General features: G+C 37.3%; 1 protein-coding gene across 1 annotated transcript in view; it reads right to left on the bottom strand.

Moving 5' to 3' along the window:
* ZSWIM6 (zinc finger SWIM-type containing 6) overlaps nt 1–9,786 on the bottom strand; it is a 164,890-nt gene that overhangs the window by 22,666 nt on the left and 132,438 nt on the right. Inside the window, exons 8-10 of the mRNA XM_019532121.1 lie at nt 7,808–7,954; nt 5,772–6,032; nt 2,219–2,354 (exon numbers count right to left, since the gene is read on the bottom strand). Coding sequence (XP_019387666.1) covers nt 2,219–2,354; nt 5,772–6,032; nt 7,808–7,954 — 544 coding nt within the window. The remainder of the gene's footprint in view (nt 1–2,218; nt 2,355–5,771; nt 6,033–7,807; nt 7,955–9,786) is intronic.

The following is a 9,786-nucleotide window of genomic DNA, read 5'->3' as shown; positions in this document are numbered from 1 at the left end:
TGCTGGGGTCGTTTGACCCCAGTACTCTTTCCTGCCATGGCAGGGGGTTGGACTAGATGATCTACTCAGGTCCCTTCCAACTCTAGAAACTATGGAGAGTCCAAATTCATTATGTGAATAGGTTTCTTCTTTCTTATTTTTTGGACAGCTACAAAGAATTCCAATCACTGGCAAAGTCCCTTTACCTTGTCTGTTCCACACAGCTCAGTCATCTTTAAGTGTAAATAGTTTATACAATACAAGGCTCCCTAGAAGTTAAAAAGTATTCAAGCCTAGAGTTTTTTCTTTAAAATCAGATTACATATCTAGAGGTCCTTTTGCAGGCTCTACTAGTAAGCAACTAATATTGTGGTTGTAATGTGCATCAGTGCCAGGCAGTATTAGAAACTGTACAAATAGGAAGAAACAGTCCCTGCCCTGAAGAGCTTACAAATCTAAGAATAACTGCAATTTAAATTCAATTTAAATTGTCAGTTTATTACTGACAATCTGCTCTGCAAACCTAAAATGTCCTAACTGCCAATGAAAGCTTCACCCAGCTGTCAATTTTTCCTTTCTATTTCTTAATTTGAATGACACCCTTTTGGCTAGAGCAGAGAGGGAGTAAACAAAGTATTTAAGCCAAGGAGCATGGAAGCACAAGAATATATACGTATAAATGGAACATAAATAAATTTATGCTGGAAAAGAGGTGGTGATTTCTAACTAGTGGATTAGTGTTTGGAATGGACTTCCACTAAGAATAGTGGGAAAAAAAAAACTTGGAGCTTGACCAGTTCTGAAGAGGGCCCATATGATGTGGTCTCCTGTGATAGCAGGAGACTGGATTCAAGGACTCACGACATTCCTGTCAATCTTATGTTCCTAAATTCTTACAGCCTGACTTGTCAATATATTAGTCACTCTTTCCTGCTTTGTTCTACCTTTGGAACAAATGCAAAGATGTCACTAAAAGGATCCTTTCCTGTATGACCTGGAACTAGTAAGATTTCATGCAATCACCCTCATTTTCCCAGTCAGTCAGTCAGTCAGTCAGTCTGTCTCCAAACACACACACACACACACACACACTGCCCGTAGGAATGAGGCCTTAAATTTCTTCTTATGTCCAGCTGCCAGTTACTGGGACGTCTTGGCAGTTTTTGCATACGAAGTAATAATCCAAGTAGGGTCAGTTCCTTCACTACACTCAGTACACAAAATAAAGAGTTTTACATTGCTAAAGTTATGTTTTCCAAGCTTCCCTCATAATGACGTACAGCAAAATCCCTGTTCTCCAGGACAAGTGGGGAACGGTGGGCGCCAGTAACCTAAAAATGCTGGTTACCTGAGACACTGGGGTTTCCGGTCGCACACTGGGCGGGGCGGGGCAGTGGTCACACACAGAGTGGTGCCAGCGCAGGGTGGTGGATGACAGCTGCTGCATGCGAGTCCTCCATCCCCCACCCAGCTAGAATTCCTCTGAAGGAGCCAAGCCCATACAGAAACTCCCTTGGAAATGTCCTTCTTCCAAATGTTGTAGACAACTTTGGATGCTAGTCCATGAAGTGCTTTATTGCTACTTGACACAACTCATCTGCATTTCATTCTATGTGGACCTGTAAGTGCTCTTAATTAAGAAGCAGGCAAAAAATTGGTTCAGACTACATAGCAACACAGACCATTATCCCTTAAATCTATTATATAAAATTAATTTGTAAAATAAAGTTGGTAGAACAAGCCAAGCTACAAAACAGTCTAGAGAGCAGATGATCCTAAGCCCTGCCACTTTCAGTGATTAAGAAACTCTGAGAATGCCAGGGCTGTAATCCCAATAATACCCATCCATAAAACGAACAGATCAGCAAGAGAGTCCTTGCATTAACTGTGTTCTGTTGGATGAGGATGTGTTTGTAACACTGCAGCACACATCCCAAGAATGGAGATCTGCAAAGGAGGATTAGAGAACTCCAATGCACTTGATAAAAACAATTTAACCAAATACCTATAGAACAGATATCAACTGTTATACTTGTTAACTTATCTTATACAGATGGTGAACCTGAAGCACAGAAATTAAAGCAACTTTTCCTACATGTACCAGCAGTGGTATCAGAACACAGGAAAATCCCAACTTTTATTGCCAAACCTTTCTTTTTCAGTGTTAAGCAGTTTACAGTTATTTTTTCCTGAGCAAGATTCCCATTTTTCTCTTTCTAGATGAGCTCTGAATACATACCGCATGGCTCTCAGTGCAGTTTTGTATGCCAATTCAGCATCATGAGGTAGGAGAGAGGTGAAGAGATACTTGGCAAATGTGTGCATTGGAACGCTCTCTCGATGGATGATTTCGCCTAAACCACTATATGGTCCAGCTGTGTTCGAGAGAGAGAGAGATGGACACTCTTTATAGGCTGGTCAAAACCCCCCCAAAAAACAACACTCCCCCCCAACACCAATGCTTTTTGGATCTTTTAAAAACACTGTTCCAATTATTAATTGTTAAATAAACTGAAAATAAAAAACATTGTCCAACATAAGGGGAAGCTATTCTAATAATCCCAGGGAAAAATATTTACAAATGACTGGGTATATGTTCTTTGGGGAAGATTGACAGCATGCGTGTATTGACTAGTACTGAATGCATTGCTGATGTTAAATAAAAACAATGCAAGGTGCCTTGTACGGCTCAGTGCAGGCATCCCAAATTCCATGGGACAAGGCACTCCTCAATTTATACACAGAAGACAAAGCAAGGTGGCACTTCACTGAATAATTTTTCAGACAGGCATGAGTTTTTGTTGGCCATAGCATATGAAAGCTGATGCCCTTCTGAATTAGCCTACAAGGTGCGACCCTGGCTTGCCTTCTGCTAACTTCAGATAGCCACAGCTAGCTACCTTTCTCTACTCAATATACAGATTGCTGAGAAAATATTTTAGAACAAATGTTTACAATGAAAACCTGCAATTTAAGTGAATGTAGTGTAGGAAGCAGCTATCTTACAGAAGATCAACTTTCACACACACATTGTTGGGCCTCCTGATTGCTGAACTCCAATAGTCAGCAACAAGTTGCTGTTGTTCTTCATATTTTGTGTCAATGCCTTTCAGTGCAAAGAAGTATAATCAGGAGAATGGTTCCAAGCGAAGCCCAACATCAGGGAAGCCTTCTCCATGTGTACTTGTAGATCTCTGCACTGAGCAAGAGGACTTCTCTACAATTAAGAGTGCTAGGGAAAATTCCTATTTTGCCCGCATATGTGTGCGTGTGTAACTTATACCCTCTTCCTTTAATACTGCATGGCTCTCTGATTACAGTTGCTTTCTGGATTTGTAATGTAGACAGGAAAAGCACAAAGGCCCAGATCCACAAAAATATTTAGGTCCCTTTATACACTTATATTTTTGTGTGTTTGGATCCAGCCCCTGGTGAAAACTATGGCAAATTCCAAACAGAAGTTTTTTTATTGTAGCCCTTGAACAAGGAGGCTTATAATATTTGTGTGCAAAAGGAAAATGATCTCCATTAAGGGCAGAATAGATTCCACTTGGACTTAGCACTACCAACCTGAAGCCAAAACCCATAATATGGGTATAAAAATCACAAGTCAGTTCCACTGCAGATTAAAAAAAATACAACACTAAGCATGTAAAATCTCAGCTCCAATGGTGAATGGGTCTGAAAACTGCCATATATATTAAAAAAGAAGTTGAGAAATGGTTAGAAAAATCTGCAGAAACATTTCTAACCATTGCTATCATGTGCCTACTAGCATTTAAAAATAAAAGTTCAACATTATTCATAACCAGCTGGTACTGTTATCTCAGTAACAGAATCCTTTTTACTTTTGCTTCTCAGCACAATGTCCAATTGGATGGCATAGATTAGGACATGAGGAATGCATGGCAAGGCAGGAGACTTGCATTTATATTAAAATATGTACTGCCATTTTCAACTTTTCTGTTTAACTTAGCAGTCAAGCAAAAAATTAAAACAGAATGTACGTTGCAAGACATTTCAGTCTTCTGCTTTCCCAAGCATTCAAATGGTAGCTACATACAATGTGCATTACTCTACATTAAATAGCCAAAATCTCATCTTAAGGTTGGATAACTAACTTCTTTATTACACCTATGGTACTTTAACTATAAAAGCACAATTGATATGATTAGAGTCTTAAAACACTGTAGAGATGCCTTAATGTGAACTGACACAGTTTCTGTCTAAATTACTAGGATATGCTAACTCCTTGTATTCAGAATTTCATAACACAATAATAAGGGTCCCTTACCCACTTCTCACTGTAGCAGTTTAATTTTGCTAATTATTGACTAAATTATTGTTTTCAGAAATCTTGAATGGACACAGCAATCAGTGTATACATAGCTTCATTCAAAGAAATGAAAAGGCACCACAGAAAGCTTGAAATGCCATTCTGCCAACAGGGGAATATTCTGACCCTTTCCCCCATGAAGGACCCCTGACATGAAGTAAATGCTTTGGTTCCAATTTTCCTAAGTTTCTGTTTGGCCTTCCTACAGCCTGTAGTACAGATATCATATGCCTGACAACTCAGCAGACTTGCTTTTTACTGAATCCAGGGGCCATACAGTAGCTTTGAGATGTCACTGCAATGGAGGGAGAAAGAAGAGGAGAGAGAGGATTCATCACACAGCCTCTGCAGAACCAGACAGTATCAATTCTGGCACCTCCAACTAGTCAGGAGAATTGCGATTTATTGAATAGATAAAGAAAGGCACAGGATCCAAAATGATGAACTATGTACAGTATACCATTAAAAATTATTTTAAAACCCCTCATATTCTCTTCTGGATGGTAAGCAAGACTCTCTGCTCCATGGCAGAGAATTTAGCACCCAGATTTAAAGCTTCAAAGCTCAACTCTAAGAGCCTTTTCTGCAAATACTGAATACTCACACCATTCCTTTGACTACTCATTTCCTTTGAAGCCCTTCCACTTTCATAAAAACCTAACTTCAAAAACCATACAATTTCTCACTATACAGGTGGTTTATTGCTTGTACTACATGTTATGCCTTTCTAAAAAACTAAGGACCTAATCTAGGTACAAGCAAGTAAAAAACTGCTATTTTGTACACTTTTTAGAATAAACTAGGCACAGTGTTTAAAATGCTACACACATGAATTACTTGCCTCTACAAAATTTCAGAGACAAAATTCAGAGTTTATTTTGAAAACAAGAACCTTAAAATTAGTTGTTTGTATAGATATACATTACAGTATAGGAACTTCTCTCTCAAAACAAGTCATTTTATCACTATTGTTCTCAAAATGTCCATATGCACATAAAAAAACGTTTGTGCACCAGTGAGCTCATATAAATCATTTGAGCCATTTAGTTAGGGGCAATGGTAAAATCTATGTTCATTTTACAAGGCTGTCAGTACTCTATCAGGCTGCAAATGACATTTGGAATCTTTCTACCTGAGAAGAGCTGATAATAATGCTTTTATTATTTAATTATGACCCTGAATTGCATCAGTGGAGCACCATAACCATGACAAACTTCAGATCTGAAGTACAAATATAATAAAAAGTAAAAAGCAGGGGATCTCTTTATCACTACAATCATGCAGTATTTTAAAATACATTAGATTTAATACTGACACCTGAAGAATTATGTTTTATAAAGAACTATCATACTTGGAAAAAAACCCTTTAAATTGGTTGGTTAGCCAGTTCTCACAGGAATACTTATTTTTAATTAAATGCAGGTTAAAGAAGCAGTTAGCATCTATTTCAAGCTACCTTCTAATAGGAAGACTGCTTGCTTTCGAAAAATCTTCACCAGTGTATCATCCAATTCAATTTCCTGTAGCTTAGAAATGAGCTGCTCCTCATTTCGACAAACCTTCTCTTGTGCATACAAGCCATCTGGCATTATTCGCTGTTGCCCCAGCCCTATCAATGCCACTTCCACAGCCAGCGTTAAATAAGATTCCCCTTCTTCCAAGAATTTGTGTGCAGGCAGGTGCTGATACTCCAGAGATTTGAATTGTCCCATGTTCTCTGTAAAAGGTTACAAAAAGAATAGTACATCACAAGACATTATAATGGATAAATCTGCCTGCAATCCTACAATGACAAACATTTCTTTTACCAACCATTTTAATTAAGACCGGGGGGGGGGTGTTAATCAATTGCTCTAAGTCATGTCAGAATGTCTCTACAAGTTGGACCAATATTTTGGTAACATACCTATTTTCAAATACTTTTTAAAGACTGAAAATTACAATATCCTACTGTAAATCAGTGGCAACACTCATTTCCACTGATGGAGAAAGCCATGAGGAGAAAAATTCTAATTTAAAAAAAAAACAAAAACAAAAACAAAAACTACATGCCTCCATCGTGGAGGGAAAAACAAAACAAAAAATCCATAAACATAGAAACCCATTAAAGTTGTACCCATTAAACAACTTCCAGAAAGGAGAACTCAGGGAAGGAAGGAAGGAGTGTTTTCAAACTTAAGTCATAAAAGAAATAAAAAAGCAACTGTCCCTACTTTGTGTTCAGAAGACCTATATCGCAGTTTTACTTCAAATGTCCTTATTTTTACTCATTTCAATAATTAAGGCCTTCTTCCTGTAACAGGTTTGCTTAGAGCAGACCATTTATGCCTGCACAGATTTCAATTCAAATTAGCAGGAATGTGAGAGAGAAAAATGGGTCTAATTCTTGAAAATCTCTTAACAAGACCAGGAACTTAATTTTCTAAACATCTAACTCCATTTATCATCATCTATTTATACAGATTTTTAAAAAAAAATATATAATGCACATTTAACAAATGCATTATATACATTTCCAAGGGAATTTTTATACACCAAAAACTTATTCAACAAGTAAACACCAGTTATAAATTTCAATATGGAAAAGCTATGAATTGTTTTCTTATATTGGACTGTAGATTTGTATAGCACTTTATAAATACACCAGATGACAAAATATGATCCCTGTCAAGGAATTTACAAGCTACATTGGGAACAAAAAGAGATCAAGATGGATAGCTATAGCAAACTGGAAGACAACTGTAGCAACAGGAAGTGAAACTGCCCTTAAAAGTTCATCTTTACAAGAAAGACATATCATGTAAGTGGTTTTGTTTTTACAATGTTTCCTGTTAATTTAAAAACAAAAGTAAATTTAAAAGTTCCTAAACTTAAAGAAAGCAGGATTAAAAGTTTAGTTTTAAAAATGAGCCAAAAAGGGTATTTTTTGAGGAGTAATCTAAATTGAAGTTAGGAAGGAAGGAAGGAAAGATTCCTGATTGTCAGCATGGAAGTAACATGAAAAGGGGAGGGGGAGGGAGGGTGCAAAGGCAGGAAAAATAAGCATACATGAATGAGAATGAAGTGCTGATTTTAAAATTGGGTGAGCACAACATTACAATGCAAATGCTGTCATAAACTTAGATTATATCAATTCTCTGCGATTACTCTATGGAATGGCATGACTTAAACAAGTTAATACAATCTATTTTAGGTTATTCTAGTAATTTCTCAGAACTAGGACTAATCTTTATGCACACAAACTATAAAACCCAGTTTCATTCAGAGATTTCAAGCATGAAAGATTTCCTTCAGACTTGAATAAATTTACTAGTAATGTTTAAAGTTGTTTTCGGTTAGTTAATTAAAAGCTGTATTTACTTCAAACAAACGCTCCTGCTTTCTCCCAGGTTCTCTTAGGGAATGCTGGGCTCTAAACAAATTTCCTCTTGCAACCTACTTCCTATGAAAAGCTAGAAAGATGTCAAATTTCAAGACGTGTAACAATTTTACCTGGGAAGTCTGAGAACCCGTAGTAACCTTCATCATCCACTCTGCATGCTTCCATAAGGCTACTGAAGAGGGTGCCAATAGGATCCAAAGGGTGCCCAACCCAACCTTCAAGATTAGTTATTGAGGTTACTCCTTTGTGGAGAAGTTCTACAATCAGAAAAATCAGAGCGCCGGGGGGGGAGACAAATTTCAGCCATTAGTCATTAACACTAAGTCACTGATTACACAGCACTATCCAACATTCATAGTGTTCACAGGAGTTACTGTTTAAATGGTGAAATACCTTTCATACTGCATATTCACTGTGCCTCATGAATATAGAAGGAAAAAAAGAATGAAGCAACTGGCCCATTGCCTATTTTCCAACCTAACACATTCTCCAGAAGGCAGTTCTGGGTCAAAAAGTCTCTAAAGTTGGAATTTTTGAAGACACTCACTTGAGACCACGACATTCTCAAAAGGTGCATAAAATGAAAAGTTACAGTAAAAAGATTTTTCTGTAAAATAGATAGCCAACTTAGCTGCCTCACTCAATAGAGCTGCAGTACCATTTTTATTTTTAAAAAATCTGATGCAGCGGAGAGAAGAAAGTGAAATTACTTTAAATTGTGTTCAATCTTCATAAATAAAATATTAGCCTCACTTGCATCTAAATATTTATTGAAATAATAAGCAGAGGAAGATAGCTCCTTTAACAAAAATAATTAAGCACTTAAGTGCAGTATTTTACGCAAGAAAAAAAATTGCCCTTTAAACTGCACAATGAGAGTTTATCTGCCTTAAACTTCAGGGTACAACTTCCTTTAAGGCTACTTTATTTTATAGTTGTCAACTATCAATAAAATCAGAGCATGGAAAAAGTCACTGTTTAGAACAGTGAACCGAAGGGAGTATAGCCAGGGTAGTGGTCATAGGGTTCCCAAATTCCTTTTACATTCCTCATGACAGTAGTTTCGCTGTGACTGCCATTCAAAATGCATGTTTGTCTTAAAAATTCATGTACCAAGTAGAAAAGAGATTCTGTTCACGATGTTGTCTCAAGCTTCAAACTGCATAAATGAGATAACTCGAGTGTAATAACGTGCTTCCCGCCCCGCCCCCGTCCACTCAAGAAAAATATTGCAGGTGCAACTTCTCCTACCACATTTGACAAGACTATGTGTGATCTTTCTGGCTGATTGTGCTTTATACTCATCACCAAGCCAGAGGATAGTAGAAAAACTACATAGCCATTCCCTATTTAATGCGTGGAGCTATTCAAGAGCACAACTAAAACACAGATATTAACATTTTCCAGTTGAAAGATGTTATCAGGAGGACTTCGTGAGAGTCAAACAAATGTTTATTGTGACAAGTAATACCAAGAAAATAAAAAATAAAACAACAGTTTTGCCAAGAAGCAATAGTTGCAAAAGAATAGAGATTAAAACAAAACAAAGTAACATAGTCAAGACTTGCACAATACAGAATGAATCATGTTTTATACTCTTCTTGTAGACCCCCTTGTACAGCATTTCACATTTTTGTCTGCCTATATTCTTCACTTGTATCATGTCAAACAAAGGCTTTAATCCTCCAACTGCATATAGATTTAATCATGTGAGAAATCCCACTGAACCAACTAGAACTGACGGCATGAAGAACAGCCAAATATATGCACACAGTTTGTAGAACTGGGATCTACAATATACCATCAAGAACGGAGTATTCAAGCACATTTTTGGGTACCTCAGAAATATTAAACAACAAAAAAGGACAGTTAAACAAGCAAGGCTAGAAAAGGAGAATTGCTCAAATAAAAAAAATTAAATTGCTTTTTTGACAAAACTGTGGACAACTTCTCCAACGAACAGGTAGATCGTGCCTGACCAATCTAGTCTCTTTTTATGACCAGGTCACAAAACGCCTCGATGCAGGAGGAGGGGTGGATGTCGTATACTTGGACTTCAGGAAGGCCTTTGACACGGTATCCCACCCCA

This window comes from Crocodylus porosus, unplaced genomic scaffold, assembly GCF_001723895.1.
Source record: "Crocodylus porosus isolate Cpor-Errol unplaced genomic scaffold, CroPor_comp1, whole genome shotgun sequence".
NCBI classification, from domain to species: domain Eukaryota; kingdom Metazoa; phylum Chordata; order Crocodylia; family Crocodylidae; genus Crocodylus; species Crocodylus porosus.
Note: the sequence above shows the minus strand (reverse complement) of the source record. Positions and strands in the feature narration are given on the sequence as shown.